At 40.6% G+C, this 17451-nt stretch overlaps 1 protein-coding gene across 1 annotated transcript in view; it reads right to left on the minus strand.

Annotated features, from left to right (window-relative positions):
- NRG3 (neuregulin 3) overlaps positions 1 to 17451 on the minus strand; it is a gene marked incomplete at its 5' end in the record, with an annotated part of 542787 nt that overhangs the window by 31830 nt on the left and 493506 nt on the right. The window contains one exon of the mRNA XM_083364204.1: positions 2704 to 2806. Within this exon, the coding sequence (XP_083220330.1) occupies positions 2704 to 2806 (103 nt within the window). The remainder of the gene's footprint in view (positions 1 to 2703; positions 2807 to 17451) is intronic.

Raw genomic sequence — 17451 nt, forward strand, 5'->3', positions numbered from 1 at the left:
GAAGGCCTGGAGGAACGTGGTCCATAGGGTCACGATGGGTTGGACATGACTTCGCATGTAACAACAACAATCTTATAGAACAGCATTTTCTTAGAATTAAAACATTATTCCTTCTCCTTCTCCTCCTTCTACTCTTCCTTGTCCTTCTCCCTCTCTTTCTCCTTCTTCTTCTCCTTCCTCCTCATCTTCTTGTCCTTTTCTTTCTCCCTTCCCTTGTCCTTCTTCTCCCTCTTCTCCTTTTCCTGGCCCTTGTCTACCATTTCTCTTTCTCCTCCTCCTCCTCCTCCCTCTTCTCCTTGTTTCTCTCCACCCTCTCTTCCTTCTCCTTTTTCTTCTCCTCCTCCCTCTTCTCTTCTTCTTGTTCTTCTCCTCCCTCTTCTCCTTCTCTTTCACTTCCATCTTCTCCTTCTTTCTCTTCCATCTCTTTCTCTTCCATCTCCTCCTCCTCCATACATTTTTTATGATGGATGTGATGGCAATGGGTAATGATTAATCATTGGTTAATATCCAACCCTTAACGGCAGAGCTTAATCATGAAAGCAAGATTCATACTGAATTTCATTAATAAAGTTTAATTTTAAGTCGGAAGGAGTTAGGTTAAAAATCTTGGAAACTGAATTAACAACAACAACAACAAAATCATTACAGTGGGTCTCTATGTGTTCAGCCTGATCTTTTTTTTTTCTTCTTCCTTCCAGAGTGGGCAACTGAAGGGCTAATAGCCATTTTCGAAGATAAATGAGGCATTTAACATCCACCTGCCATTTGTTATTGTTGCTTTGATATATTTATTCTCCCTCAGCTTCAGTGAGTTTTCTTACAGATTACTGCAAACCACTGTGAGACTTGGCGAGATTAAGTAGTGTGAAGTGGAACAAAGGAACAGAGTAAATGAAATTAAATTTAAAAAAAAATATCTGGAAGGAAGAGGCATTGGATTGAATCCAATTTAATATAATGGGCAAATAAACAATGTTTTAAAGTCCCTTCCTCTGAAATTTGGTGCGTCTCAACTCAGAATAACTCCCAGTACTGTGAGTTTTCTCACTAATATTCTACAGTACATTAGGATAATTGACCTGTTCGGTTTCCCCTGAAGAATGCCGGGCGTTGATTTGAAGAAAGCAAATATTTGTCTTTGCTTCCAGGAATGAAACCACAAAGGGAAGAAAATGAAACACAAACAGGGAGGAAGTAGCATAAAAATGCCAAAGCACTTTATTCTCGCAAAGGACATAACATTCCTGATAGCAAGAACAATTTCACCAGAGATAATTGTTTATTGAAAGTCTTAGCTCTCTCCAGTCAAGTTTTATGATGCCACGAGATTCACAGGTATTTACAATCTTATCCTTTCACTCTACACACAGTATAATAATACTTCTAACCCCATCAAACATCCACATACTGTATGTCTGTCCCAGGTCCTCGGCTAGGATTCAATAGGAGGATAAAAATGCCAAATGTGGGCTGGATGCCTGGCTAACTGTGCAATGAATTATTTTAAGAATACCATAAATTGTGGCAAATGAAAGCAAAGACACCAATATTACCAATAGTAATAGGTGCCTTGTGTGCAATCCCAGCACAACTGGAGCACCATCTGTACACCCTTGGCATTGTCGAAAACACCATCCGTCAATTGCAAGAGGCGGTTTTACTGGAACAGCTTACATCCTGCTCCCATACCTTTAACACCAATGAAGAATAACATCTGCCTGTCTCAGGTCCCTGGGAAGGATTCGATAGGGTGGTAGATGTCAAGCCCAGTTTAAACATCTGGCTGACCACAATGAACCAGAATATAAAAATAAAATACCTGAGTATAATATAAGAATGATTCATAGGAGAGTAATGGGTTATTTTTAATCACTGCTACCTTTTGTACTGGGCATAGTACAAAGTCAGCCTCTCTACTCCTAGGAGTTGGAAACATCCATCAGATTCAGATAACATGGCTGATGGAAGTTGTAACTCAGCAACTATTCAGAAAGTGACAAACTTCCATTCCTGCAATAAATTATTTCATCATGAATCAAGCCGAATACTTCCAACCACGTTGCTATCATGCTCTGTTACCTCTAGAATGTTCAGTATTGCTTAGGCACAGCTATTTTTGAAAAATGATAAAACAAGGAACTTAGGTAAGTAAGGATCAGCTTCTTTTTACATATTCTTACAGCCATCTGACCTAAATGGGACTGCCAAAAACTAACCAAGACCTTCACTTGTTTCTCTCCATTTTGTTGGTACAATTCAAATCCTAAAGACCTTGTTGCATGAAATTGTGTAAATTAGATCCACTTTAAGACAGACATGGACAATGTCCTTGATCCATATTGATTCAAACCTGGAGTTGACCCTGACTCTTTTCAGAGTTGCATTGCAAGGTAAGATGGGTGGATGGATGGCATATAATTTTTTATATTAAAAAACTGGTCCCATTAAACACACACATATATATTTGGAGAAAACCATCTCACTTGATCCGAATTGATTCAGAGTAGTACCTAAGCGCATAATTGTAGTTCTACTACATGTGTTTTAACTTCAGGGCTCATCATATCAGAAAGACAGTCTGCATGAAACAGATCTCTGGTATGTCTTTTTCCAGAACAAGAGTCTAAATTATACAACAGGTGGAAAACACCAATGTCTTGGCAGACTAGAAGGAAAGGGTGGGAACAAGTTAGGGACTCTTACTTTGTTCTGAAGTAAAATGCTGCCGAGATTGTGCCCACAATGACGATCCCAAAGACAATGCAGGAAATAGACAGGACTTGTCGCTGGTAAACCTCTTCGCTCTCTGTGGACAGTAGAATTAAGAATAATGACAATGTTAAACAGAAATATTGACAATTATGGAGATTGTTTCTTTCAAAAAATATGTAAACATGCCTAACACTTTGCTCATGTGGTCAATAATATCTCCTTCACATTTTGATGAAAAACCTTTGTCTTTATTAAGGAGCTTTATGTTACGCGGTGGCCCAGTGGGTTAGGACGCTGAGCTTGTCAATCAAAAGGTCGGCAGTTTGGCGGGTCAAATCCTGAGTGCTGCGTAGCAGAGTGAGCGTTTGTTACTCGTCCCAGCTTCTGCCAACCTAGCAGTTCGAAAGCACGTAAAAATGCAAGTAGAAAAATAGGGACCACTCCGGTGGGAAGGTAACAGCATTCCGTGCACCTTTGGCATCTAGTCATGATGTCCACATGACCACGGAGACGTCCTCGGACAAGCGCTGGCTCTTCGGCTTTGAAACGGAGATGAGCACCAGCCCCTAGAGTCAGAAACGACTAGCACGCATGTGTGGGGAAACCTTTACCTTTACTATGTTACATAGGACATTGAGTTGTTGGCAGTGGTGGGATTCAAATACACAAAAAACTGGTTCTCTGTGTGGACATCATTTCCAGATGTCCGTTCTGAGCCTGGAAGGCCTCCCAGGGCCAGAACGATCCACCAGAAGTACGTGGATGCCACTTCTGGAACTCTATTCTGAGGCCTTCCCAGCTCAGGGCAGACTTCCGGAAGTGGCATCCATGCACTTCCGACAGTCCATTCTAGGCCGTGTGAAAAAGGGCTAGGGCATCTGCTGGTTTGCTGAAGTCAACCAAAAATTAGCTACCGGTTCTACCAAACTGGTGCAAACTGGCTGAATCCCACTGGTTGTTGGCCAACACAATACTAAATTATATGCTAAACTTTCATGAATCCTCCAAGACCTCATAATACATAATAAAGCTTATTGCATGATCTTCAGCTCTTTTAACCAACCTATTTTCCTACAGGGAATACTAAATCACATGGAAATTATTAGGCATATGGTGTTAGCCTACAATGTTGGGTTGAAAATATATTAACCATAATGTTATGTCTTTAAGATGTTAATTGGCCAATGGGTGTGTAAGTGTTCTCATGGCCATAAGAGGGAGCTAGTAACGTAGCTTCTCTCTCTCTCTCTGAATTCACTGCTCACTACTATTACTGTTTTTGCTCTGTTACATGAACTGTGTATTGACCTCTTGACCGGTAAGAAGACTTTGTATTTTGGATTACTTCTTGGACTGTTACTATTGTGTATGACCTGGACTGTTTATTTTTTGACTGTGCATTTTTGTTTTTACACCACCTCAAAAGTAAACTACTTTTTGCTTTTACAACTCAGTGTACTCTTGTGTTTACTGTGTCACTCTTACTGCTCTCAGTACCCTTCCTTGTCTGTGCAACTCCTTGGTAGCACAAGGAGACCTCTGCACAACAAATTCCTTAACAGAAATATTCCTACATTTTATACAGTATATGTGGAAGAATCTGAGATAGGATGGCAAGCTATTTTAAATAGTTGGCCAGTGTCCCTATAGCCCAATATTTAACTGTTCACCTAAAAGCTTGGCTTTAACAGCTTCTATGGGGAAAAAAGAAAGAAAGTTTCTTTTAATGTTTCCCATGGATCTAGGAGAACATTATTATAAAAACCAAATGTATTCAGATGCAGCTGTAGCTGCCCGTTTCTTCAGAAAACCATATAAGTAACAGAAATTTCTTTCATGAACACAATTATTATTGTACTTCAGGACTTTGTTTTGCCCTTTAACTACACAAAAAAATGTGTTTAGCCTCCATATTGTTTCTCTGAGTGCCAAGCAAAAAAAGCAATATCATATGTTGAAACCTACAGCACTGGGGAAAAATAAAAATAAAAACCAACTCAAAAGAATTTCCTCTAGTTTGGTAGAATTGAAAACAAGCCAATTCTGTCATTGGTTTCTGTAATCTTAAATGGTAAAGGTCAAGGTTCCCCCGCACACGCGTGTGCTGGTCGTTTCTGACTCTAGGGGCCGGTGCTCATCTCCGTTTCAAAGCCGAAGAGCCAGCGCTTGTCCGAGGACATCTCCGTGGTCATGTGGCCGGCATGACTAGACGCCAAAGGCACACGGAACGCTGTTACCTTCCCACCGTAGTGGTCCCTATTTTTCTACTTGCATTTTTACGTGCTTTCGAACTGCTAGGTTGGCAGAAGCTGGGACGAGTAACAGGCACTCACTCTGCTACGCGGCACTCGGGATTCGCCAAACTGCCGACCTTCTGATCGACAAGCTCAGCGTCCTAACCCAATGAGCCACCGCATCCCTTTCTGTAATCTTAGACATGGTCTAATATGCACAGGATATCATTTTCCTAGCAATTGTTAATTTTTTTAAAAAATATATTATTTAAAGCGATGTCTATGGTAAACATAGTTATCACAGCACTGAAGAAAACACTCCAGACGATAAGAAGACAATTACTGGACAATTAATATGCAACTGAGACACTTAAGTAGAAGTGAATCAAGATTTCCCCACTGTATTTTTATATTTTAATCAAAGCCTTCCTCTTCTCACTGGTCGTTCAATTCCTCTGGACTATATTGTTGGACATTAACATATAATACAAGCATTAATTACACTAAGGCTGAACAGCAAGCTTACAGCTTGAAGGATATGGACAAATATCTGGGTAAAATATTGCATTAAAACCTGGAAAGAAATGTGTTGTCAACGCTGCTAACATTGGATGTTCTTGCTTTGGCAACAGATGGAAATGCACCCATTTTCCTCTTTCGCTTTTAGAGTTAGCCAATGCTGGGAGGGGGGATGTGGATGAGAGTCCAGCTATACCATCACAATAATAAGTCAACCGCAGGAACCCAAGGACATTGGGCTCAGAGTTGATAGCATTTTGGCGGGCTGGGGAGGAAGCCCATGCTTCAGGCTAATTGGGGAATGTGATTTATGACGGTTTATTGGAGGAGGGAATTGTACTTTGTTACTTTGTATCCAGGGGAGGAGAACTTAGTTTTTTGGTTTAACTATGTAGTGCTGATACTTTGTTTCCCGAATAAAAGATTCTTTAAGGTAAACAACGCCTCGAAGTTCTTTTGAAGAGTTTCATCTGTCAGAACCATGACATATGTTATGTATTTGATCAGGAATAGAGTAATGCAAAGAGGATTGGCTGTTTTCTCTGGTAGAAATGGGATAGTGATTAGCACTATTTGTCTATGGAGACTAAGCAATCATTATTGATTTTGAACAAGACTCTGAAAAGCACTGCCTTCCCTCACACACACATATCTGTGAGGAGGAGTATTTTAATTAAATAGTTAACATAAATATTCATAGAAGAGCTTTCTGCCATGATGTTTTGTCCTTCATCAAGATGAATAATGCAAAGGGACCTGAATGAGCTGAAGTTATTTTTTCAGGCTCATTCATTTTAGTAGGAAAGAGCGACACAAGTGTTTTAACTCTCCCACGGAAATTCCTAAGACCCATTCTGCATTGGGTGGAGATATTTGGCAATGATCTGGTTTTTAACTCCTGTAAAATATACACTGTTCGAAATGTATGAACAACTGACACACCCATTTGTTTTAGACACATATTTAAAATATCTCAGATGCAGCCATAATATATGGGCGAAGAGAGACAACAATTACCCAATACTACAATCTGAATCATGCAACAGAAAAGGTGTTGGGACCTTGGAAAAAGTTCAGAGAAGAGCAACTAAGATGATCCAAGGCCCTGGAGACTAAAACATACAAAGAATGGCTGTGGGACTTGGGTTTGGCTAGTCTAAAGAAAGGAAGAAATAGGGGGGACATGATAGCAGTGTTCCAGTATTTGAGGGGCTGCCACAAAGAAGAGGGGGTCACATTATTCTCCAAAGCACCAGAGGGCAGGATGAGAAACAAGGGTTGGAAACTGATCAAGGAGAGAAGCAACCTGGAATTAAGGAGAAACTTCCTAACAGTGAGGACAATTAACCAGTGGAACAGCTTCCCTCCAGAAATCCTGGGCGCTCTATCAATAGAGATTTTTAAAAAGAGGCTAGACAGTCACTTGTTGTTCTGTACCAGCCTGCTACCGGCCCTGCAGAAAAGGCAGGGACAACCCGTTTACAACCGGCAAGTGGCTGGAATTACGCCTGCCAAATTTATAGCTACAAAAACAAACAAGACACGAACCAAGAAATAGGAGCTTTAAGAAACATGAACCATCCGAGCGGTTGCCTTCAGCAAACCAGCCCTTCCAGACATTCCCCTTATATAGAGTTCAGGGCGTGGCTTCTCTCTGCCTCCTTCCGAGGTGCCCCATTGCCTTCCTCTGTTTACTCTTAATTGACTGCCTCCTGCGTCGGGTGTCCTTGAACAGGGCCAGCTGTGGGTCATCTTCATCCACACTGTCAGGCTCACACAGCTGGGTCTCCATGGTGACCAAGTGGGAGGGGCCTGGCTGAGGGCTATCATCAGCAAGATTTTCAACCCCCTCAGCAAGGTCTTCAACACCCCCCTCCTCCTCCTCTGAGTCGTCCGACCCAACTGCCGAACCCACAGGCTGACCCTGAATCACAACACTTGTCTGAAATGGTATAGGTTCTCTTGCTTGAGCAGGGGGCTGAACTAGAAGACCTCCAAGGTCCCTTCCAGCTCTATTCTATTCTAAATATTTAATTTATTTTATTTTTATTACATTTATATCCCGCCCTTCTCCGAAGACTCAGGGTGGCTTACAAGCTTAGCTTGTAATGCATCAAAAAAGGCTATGATCCCTCATTCCACAATCACTTTTCCATCCATTTAAAAACAAACAAAAAAGCCCCCCCAAAGCTTGGAAAAAAAACCTAGCAATATTTCTCATCCACACATTCAGAAATGCAAACAATACTTTTGAGTACACGTCCAGAGCAGGTAAAATCACCTGCTGAAATCCACCGCAATTGCTTGTATTCTGTGTACATAAAACCAGATAGATTTCTCTAGGTTAATACCGCAGAAGAGATATTATGATTTACAAAAAAGCATTGTACATGTCAAGGAATGTCAGATGATGCGTGCACATGTCATGAGCCAGAAAACATACATGAACCCGAAAGTTAAGGCTGAAAGTGAATGTTTCATTTCCATTGAGAAAATAGATTAAGCATTGGCTGTATCCATATTTTCCCTTCAATCAGACAAGTGCATGCTCTTGCATTATTTACTTACAGTTCCACCCAAGTGCTTTTCCACAAAGAAAACAGTCGCATGAATTTATGGCCTCATTTTATATCTCTGTTGACTCCTACATTAGGTTTTTCTAAACTAAACCTAATGCAGAATATTAGGATGGATATGAGAGTCTTTTACTGTCTAGAAATGAACGACACTTTATCTTCTTATACAACAGGTACTTTTACTAGACAACGAGCATCCTGGTTTGGTGACCTGGTTATCTTCTGATATTTGAACCCATTCCACAAAGGCTTGTTGTTACTCAGATTGACTAGAGCATATGGGGGACTGTAGTCCTAAACTTCTTGAGAGCGCTCAGTAGCATCACAGACAAATACATAAGAAAGGTCCATCAAAACAAATGAGAAAAATGGAATTTTGGCTGGAAACATTAAAGCAAGTTTTCACCACAAAGACAACTGAAGACCTTAATCTGAGATGGGTACTAGTTAGTTTTGGGAAAGTCTCAACAGGCTATAAGTGTTGTTGGGTTGAATTGTGCAGACATTGTGTAGAATTGTTGGAGAAAACAAGTAGGTCACCTTTCCTGGTCTCAACATGTTCACAGTTTGCTACCTGATGTTGTATAATTAAAATACATGCACAATTCATTAGCTTTGGAAGTGGCTAAGCTGTTTAAGTTGAGTCATTAATGAGGCGGGGAGGAATGAACTGACTGTCCAGCTGAGTTGTTTTGTGCAGATGCGTTATGTCATAAAAAAGGGGGGGCAACAACAAGCTAGAGGTTACCCACGTTTATACAGTATCTGCCTCTTTGAAATAGCTTTTCAAGATGATTAAGTGGAGGATGGTAAAGGTGCATTGTGCCACTTGCCAAGTCCTCGTGAAAAAAAAAAAATCCATAACTTTACTGAACTGATTTGATTCCCCGACGAGAACAGAGTGATCAACTTTGCGTTCTGGGATCTTTGGAAAGGAATATTGGGGCAAGCTAGATATCAAAACAACAACCAACACCAAGCAAGGCTTATATTTTTACATGATAGAAGATAATTACTTGATAGGAAGGTGTGCATTGGACTTGTGTTAGAAGTACCAAGGCATTTCCGGGTTGAAAGGATTAGCCAGTGAGATCCCTGTTGCCTGGGAAATGCCCAGTTGGAAGCAAATGACCCTGGTCTCAAACGTGGGTTTGCTAACCTCCATCCCAGCATCCTAACCATGGGAGTTTAAATTTACTGACAAAGAGTTAAAGGGTAATTTAAATTTAACACAGAAAGAGTTGGCCACAGAAGCAGTATGCTCAATCATGTATTTGGGTAGTAGACCATGTTGCTCTGATAAAACAACAACAACAACAAAACCTAGTCGTGGGAGACATCATACTCCTTGACAGGAAGGATGCTTAGCATGAATGAAATGGCCCTGCTCTGCATTATAAATTATTGTTTAAAATATTACTGATGTAAAAAGGTAAAGGTAAAGGTTGCAATCATGACAGGAGGGGAAAAAAGTGACTTACCACTGGTTTTCACACATATGGCTGTCTGGCAAAAAGGTAAAGGTAAAGGTAAAGGTAAAGGTTCCCCTGCACATGCGTGCTAGTCGTTTCTGACTCTAGGGGCCGGTGCTCATCTCCGTTTCAAAGCCGAAGAGGCAGCGCTTTTCCGAGGACGTCTCCATGGTCATGTGGCCGGCATGACTAGACGCCAAAGGCGCAAGGAACGCTGTTACCTTCCCACCATAGTGGTCCCTATTTTTCTACTTGCATTTTTATGTGCTTTCGAACTGCTAGGTTGGCAGAAGCTGGGACGCGTAACAGGTGCTCACTCTGCTACGTGGCACTCGGGATTCGACCCGCCAAACTGCCGACCTTCTGATCGACAAGCTCAGCGTCCTAACCCACTGAGCCACTGCATCCCCCTGATATTATTGATGTACTGTACCTATGTATAAAAACGCACACCATCAAGCCGGCTTCTGGAGAGGTAATCAAGTAGAAAACCATGGTATTATTAAAGTACCTCAAGGCTCCCTAAATCTTGGTTTCTGTAACATTTAATGCCTTCCAAGAAATTCTGTTCTTTCTTTAGTGTTATGTACTTAAGACATTATCCCAATCAATCTCACTTCATGGGTCATACAAATGATCCAAAGAAAAGTGGTGGAGATTGTTAACTATCCTTTGCTGTTTTGCTTTCAGATTTTACTCATAGGTCTTTAAGAAAACTTCCTTATGCTGAAGAATTACGCCCTTACAAGGCAGGAGAAGAAGCAATGGGTGGAAACTAATGAAGGAGAGAAGCAACCTAGAACTAAGGAGGAATTTCCTGACAGTTAGAACAATTGATCAGTGGAACAACCTGCCTTTAGAGGTTGTGGGTGCTCCATCACTGGAGGTTTTTAAAAAGAGAGCGGACAGTCATTTGTCTTGAAACAGCATAGGGTTTTCTGCCTGAGCAAGGGATTGGACTAGATGACCTCCAAGGTACCTTCCAATTCTGTTATTCAGTTAAATGGAAGAATTGAATTCTATTTTAATCACAGGGTTTCTCAGTTGAACACGGTCAGCTTGTGAAGGTAAGTGAGGCTATTTTTAGATTTTCTCCGGACTCATACAGGCTAGAGAGCAGACAGACAAAGGAAAACAGTGAAGTCTGGAATGGTTACGGCCTAGCACAAGCCTGATTCTTTATAAAACAATGTTGGGTGGACTCCTTGATGTTCTCTGAGCTTGGTTGTTTTCTTGAAGATGATTCTTCATTTTCATCACCTAGGGCCGGGGTAGGCAACCTTGGCTCTTTTATGACTCGTGGACTTCAACTCCCAGAATTCCTGAGCCGGCATGGCTCAGCTTGGAAACCTCTCCTTTTCCCCTCAGCATGGCTGACTCAGGAATTCTGGGAGTTGAAGTCCACGAGTCATGGAAAAGCCAAGGTTGCCTACCCCTGAACTAGGGTAATGAACTAGACTGCACTGATGATGTTACCTAGTTGGGTAACATAACATCTGGAAGAAAACCACCAAGCTCACAGAGCACCAAGGACCACACAGTTCAACCATGTTCTACAAATATTCTCTTCCACTGGAACGTTGTTAGATTTCAAACTGCACAACAGCTTCATGGCATTTCTTAATATAAACTTCTTCCTGGCTAATAGTATTGATTTAATGCTCCCTTCTTCTAATCCTAAGTCCAAGACTCTAACATAATATTTATCCTAGCTATGTTCTCCATGGCAGACTTTTCCGGAAGCCACCATAGAATGAGTTTCTCAAGACAGCCATCAACCTCCCATCCTTTCCTTGTTGGAACTGATGCTAGGACAATCAGCTCAATTTTTATCCTGCTTTTCCCGTTATCAAAAAAAGAAGCCTACTGTTATGTATAAGATAGTTAAATTTTGCATTGCAGCTATTAAAATAAAATTCCACTGAATGACATCTGTGGCGAGGAAGAATAAATGCCAAGCCCGGGGTATGTTATGTTACAAGCTATATCACTGGAATTTTACATACATTGTTAAAAAGGTTTTTATTACGCTATATTATTGTAATGCAATTTCGCTGTCCAAGTCTTTTATTCTTCTCACTGTTGATTGAATAAATTTGTGGCTGTGTGTTTACGGCTTCTCTCTTCCTCATACTGTTTAGCTGGCACTCCCATATTCAACTGTTATCAGGATACTGAATGAAAGCACGGTAAACAGGGCTGTTGCCCCCTTGCCTGTTACAGGTAAAGTCCTTGATTTACGACCACAAAGGAGCTCAAAATTTTGGTTGCTAGGCGAGACAGTTTTGCAGTGACCTTTTTTGCCAGACGGTGGCTCAGTGGGTTAGGACGCTGAGCTTGTCGATCAGAAGGTCGGCACTTTGGCGGGTCGAATCCCGAGTGCCGCGTAACACAGTGAGCGCCTGTTACTCATCCCAGCTTCTGCCAACCTAGCAGTTCGAAAGCACGTAAAAATGCAAGTAGAAAAATAGGGACCACTTCGGTGGGAAGGTAACAGCGTTCCGTGCGCCTTTGGCGTCTAGTCATGCTGGCCACATGACCACGGAGACATCCTCGGACAAGCGCTGGCTCTTCGGCTCTGAAACGGAGATGAGCACCGTCCCCTAGAGTCGGAAACGACTAGCACACTTGTGCGGGGGAACCTTTACCTTTTTGCCAGACAGTCATATGTATGAAAACCAGTGGTAAGTCACTTTTTCCCCCTCCTGTCGTGATTGCAAATGGTCCCTACATGCTATAACTGTACTACAAATTTTATAAAAATGTCTAGGTGTCATATTATTAACACTTACAACAACTGCTCTGTGATTGTTGGTCTACCTCTAGCTGGGGGTCTTGGCCTTTGTTCGGAGAATTTTTGCAAATTCTCGTACCTCTGATTGTCCGCAAGCTAGTTCTGTACCAATGTGTCCATTGTAGGCTGTCGTTACTCCCTGTTGTTATTTCACATAGTTCTTGACATCCCTTTCTGTGCCTATCCCAAAGGTGCTTTTCCCAAAAGGCAACTGGACTTACGTGTTGTTGTTTTTTCCTTCCTCTGAACACGTTTCACTTCTCATCCGAGAAGCTTCTTCGATTCAGTTCAATTGAGAACAGAAGAAGCTTCTTGGATGAGAAGCAAAATCTTTTCAAAGAAAAACAAACAACCAAACACAAAAACAAGAAAGTCCAGTTGCCTTTTGGAACCATGACCTGGATGACTGAGAATCTTCATAGACATTCTTTCTCTGTCTATTTATTGAAATTGTTTTTGTTGCACCTATTGTCATATATGTATCTCCTTGTTTCCAATGTGTGGCCCTCTCAAGAATGTCCGTTCCGTTGCTCAGAGCATAAAATGGGTTCTGCAGACTTTTTGTTCCAACTGGCAGGCCTATGTTGTGTTCATGCCGATTCTACATTTAACCACATATCAATTACCCCAAGTAGAAAACTTTTTTTTTTATTAAAGAGTTTTACAAAAAAAAATTACAATACATATCCCCAAAACCCACCCACCCCAAACCACCCCCCTTCCCCCCCCACTTCCCAGAGCTGAATACAGGGTTATAGATATAATAATCATATTCTAACTAAAATTATCCATTATAAAGTTAACCAAATTCATATGTGCTTTAACTCCCCTTTAACATAGATACATTCAAACTATTAAAAACATAATAATAATAACTTAAACAAAAATATACCCCAAGTAGAAAACTTATGTCCCGCCTTATTTTGCTACATCTGCTGCCAAGTCTACGTCAACGTCCCTCCGTCCAGTGCACTCCCACAGAGAGGGCCTCCTCAGGGTGCCGCCGTTCGGAGAATGCCGTCTGGTGGCTCCCAGGGGGAGGGCGTTCTCTGTGGGCACGCCTGACCTATGGAACCATTTACCGGTTGAGCTCCGGATGGCTCCCGACCTTCGCTCCTTCCGACGCGACCTAAAAACACATCTGTTTAAGCAATCTGGTCTGGTCTGATGGGTTCTTTTGTAATTATTATCTTAACTTAACTATCTTCTACATTTGGGCTAAATTAGGGTTTAATTTATTTTCAATATCTATATTTGTACATTCTATTATTTATGTCACTGTTCACCGCCCTGAGTCCTTAGGGAGAAGGGCGGTATACAAATAAAATAAATAAATAAATATCCAGGAACCCTGAAGTTCCGTGGCATTCCGGGATGAATTTTCACAGGATGAGGTCCAAAGCTGATCTCGTGAGGTCTCAAACAACTAAGCAAATTCAGACCTGGTTACTATTTGGATGGGACTACTAGGAACCCCCCCCCCCAGTTCCAATAACAGATCTCATTGGCTTCACAGTTTGACTATAATATAATCCATTATAACGGCAATAAAAACTGCCATCAAGTTGATTGAATGGAAAATTAGAATTTTTTTTAAAAAAAAATTGTAATTCATTTTTAATTTTGAAAAAAGGGATGTCCTTAATATGATTCAGCTAATTAATAAAGTACAAGATATTGCATTTGCAACATGGGCCCTTTTATCCACAACTCTGTGTGGTCAAATTAATTCCCTGGCATGTTAGGAAAAGAGCAGAAATTAGGAGAAAACTTTATATGAAGCATCAGTGTCAAAATGTTTCCTGGATCTGAATTCACTCCATTGTAAAGGTAAAGGTAAAGGTTCCCCCACACATGCGTGCTAGTCGTTTCCGACTCTAGGGGCCGGTGCTCATCTCCGTTTCAAAGCCGAAGAGCCAGCGCTTGTCCAAGGACATCTCCGTGGTCATGTGGCCGGCATGACTAGACCCCAAAGGTGCACAGAACGCTGTTACCTTCCCACCGGAGTGGTCCCTATTTTTCTACTTGCATTTTTACATGCTTTCGAACTGCTAGGTTGGCAGAAGCTGGGACGAGTAACAGGCACTCACTCTGCTACGCGGCACTCGGGATTCGACCCGCCAAACTGCTGACCTTCTGATCGACAAGCTCAGCGTCCTAACCCACTGAGATGATGACTATTCACAGTTTAATGTGTTTTATATTTCACCCTGAACATTCAATAACGAAATGCAAGCAATAAAAGACATCTAATCAGACAGGTATCTGAACTCCTGTTACATTTTATTCATCAAATGCAATTAGAGTAGTCCTCAAAGCGACGGCCTTAATCCACAACTTAAAGTCCTGTTGCACTATTGTCACAGATCTCTTTTGATCCCAAGGATCTTCTCCCCTAGAAGATACCTAGGATACCAGGAAGTTTCTTGGGATCTTCTGCCTTAGAAATGGAAAATAAAATGCCCTAGAAGATCCCTATGGATTTCTGCCATATTGAAGGAAGAAACACACAAAAATGTGCTTCTTTTAGCGCACGGTTCTAAACCTTGTCTCTCCTGAAATAAACGCACACATACACAGAAACACACAGAGGGGGGGGCAATGTGTACTACTCTGCCACCAAAACACTATCCAAACCCAATCTAGTGGCGAGGACGTTATTCTCCCAAATGCGTAGACGAAGATCCTAAGTGTGTTTTGACAAGCATGTGGAGATGTATAGGAGGATTGTTGCCGATTAAAAAAAGTTTCATCTCATTTTTGCAAACGCTGTAAAAGCAAAACGAAACGAAACAAAACATTATTATTGTTGTGGGAATCAGGACGTTGGTCACTGGGCTGGAGACAGAAGCTGAAGATCTTAGTTAAAAATCAAGCACAGACTTATAACGGAATTGCCCTTCCCTGTATCCAGGGCTTTTTTTCTCATAGAACGCTCAGAACGGAGTTCCGGCACCTTTTTTGGATGGAACCTTGTAGGGTAGGCAAGGCGGGTTGTATGACATGTGTGAGTTCCAGCACCTTTTTCTTTTACAAAAAAAGCATTGCCTGTATCTATGACCATTGTGCATGCTACATAAAACCTCTTCTTTCCCCAGCATCTTATCAAAGAAATATTAAGCAGCAAGGAATTCAGAGTTTTCTGAGCTGTCATCGGCAGCATGATGTTCTGGTTCACTGCAGCTGCAACCTAATTCCAATTTGATTTTTTTTTTGAAAACAACAACAAAAACAACAGATGTTTTGCAATGTTTTTTTAAAATAGAATTGCTTATGTTAATTTGATACCCTGCTACACTTCATAGATGGCAACAGGGACGTGGTGAAAGCACGTCCCTGTTGCCATCTATGTTTAATAATAATAATAATAATAATAATAATAATAATAATAATAATAATAATAATAATAATAATAATAATAACAACAACAATAATATTAATAATAATATTAATAATAATAATAATAATAATAATAATAATAATAATAATAATAATAATAAAGTTGGAAAGGACCTTGGAGGTCATCTAGTCCAACCCCCTGCTAAGGCAGGAAACCCTATACCATTTCAGACAAATGGCTGTCCAGTCTCTTGTTAAAAACTTCCAGTGTTGGAGCATTCACCGCTTCTGGAGGCAGGTTGTTCCACTGGTTAATTGTTCTAACTGTCAGGAAGTTTCTCCTTAGTTCTAGGTTGCTTCTCTCTTTGGTTAGTTTCCATCCGTTGCTTCTTGTCCTGCCTTCGGGCGCTTTGGAGAATAGCTTGACTGCCTCTTCTTTGTGGCAGCCCCTGAGATATTGGAAGACTGCTATCATGTCACCCCTCGTCCTTCTCTTCGTTAAACTAGACATACCCAATTCCAGCAGCCGTTCCTTATATGTTTTAGCCTCCCGTCCCCCAATCATCTTTGTTACTCTTCTCTGTACCCTTTCTAGAGTCTCGACATCTTTTCTACATCGTGGTGACCAAAACTGGATTCAGGATTCCAGGTGTGGCCTTACCAAGGCCCTGTAAAGTGGTATTAGTACTTCACTTGATTATCATCTCCCCCCCCCATTTTTTTTTTTTATGAATCCTCTCTTGGAAGCTGTCAGTTGTGGGTTAAATTCGTTTCCGGTGACCTGTGTGACGTACTTTCCAGACATCTTCTCACAGCAAACTTCTGGAGAACTGGAGAAATTTCATGTCTCTAACTAACCCACTTGAAGCTCATCTTTCCCACCCCTTATTCTAATGAGAAGATGAAAACAAAAAGGCACATAGGTGACAGATTTTCACGCTGACAATCAAACCAAATGGGAACTTAAAAGGAGCAATGCAACAACATACAGAAATGTAACAACATTTTCAAGTTATGGAAAGGTTGTTTCATTCAGCAAAGCGTATTGATCAGGAAAGATGTTTGGCAAAAAAAAAGAAAGAAAAAAAGAAAAAGAAAGAAAGAAAGGCTAAAGTGAGAATTAAGAAATTAGACTATGGGATTTCCCTGAGGGAATATTTTTAAAAATTAAACATCTGTTTGACTATGGTTAAAGAAATAGAAAGATTTTGGATATAAATGAAGATTAGTTTATGAGGGACGAACCCCTCAAGTAACATAGTATTTTTTCTTTATTTTTTCCCCTTTGTGTTTTGTTTTTTGACATGAGAAATATAAAAACGTTGGGATGGTTTACATAAAAGAAATCTTTTCTCTGGTTTTTTTCCCCCCTCTTAAGATATGAGAAATGTAAAAGTGTTGGGATGGCTTGTATGAGAAAAAAAAAAGACTTAAATGCTTAAGTGTAACTAATTTTGAGAAAATCTTAACCAGTAAAAATGCTTTGAATATTGTGGGGAAAACAAATTTAAATAAGAATTTTGTAAACAGGATCTATGACGAAGCAATCAAGATGATCAATTAGTCAAGAATAAAGAGAAAACAAGAATTATATGAGACTAAAAAAATATGGTTTTTATAATGGTTTTGATTCATTAAAGGGGAAATTGTATTATCAATTAGATGATTTAATATGGTGGTAAATAGATAACTTTCAGGAAATAGAACAAGATTGCATTCAAATAGATAAAATGTGTATTTTGGATAGTATAATTTGTTATGAAGTGAGAAAGGGGAATCTTGGTTACCCAAAGTTTGAAAATTAT

The sequence above is a fragment of the Vipera ursinii genome, assembly GCF_947247035.1.
Source record: "Vipera ursinii genome assembly, chromosome: 5".
NCBI classification, from domain to species: domain Eukaryota; kingdom Metazoa; phylum Chordata; class Lepidosauria; order Squamata; family Viperidae; genus Vipera; species Vipera ursinii.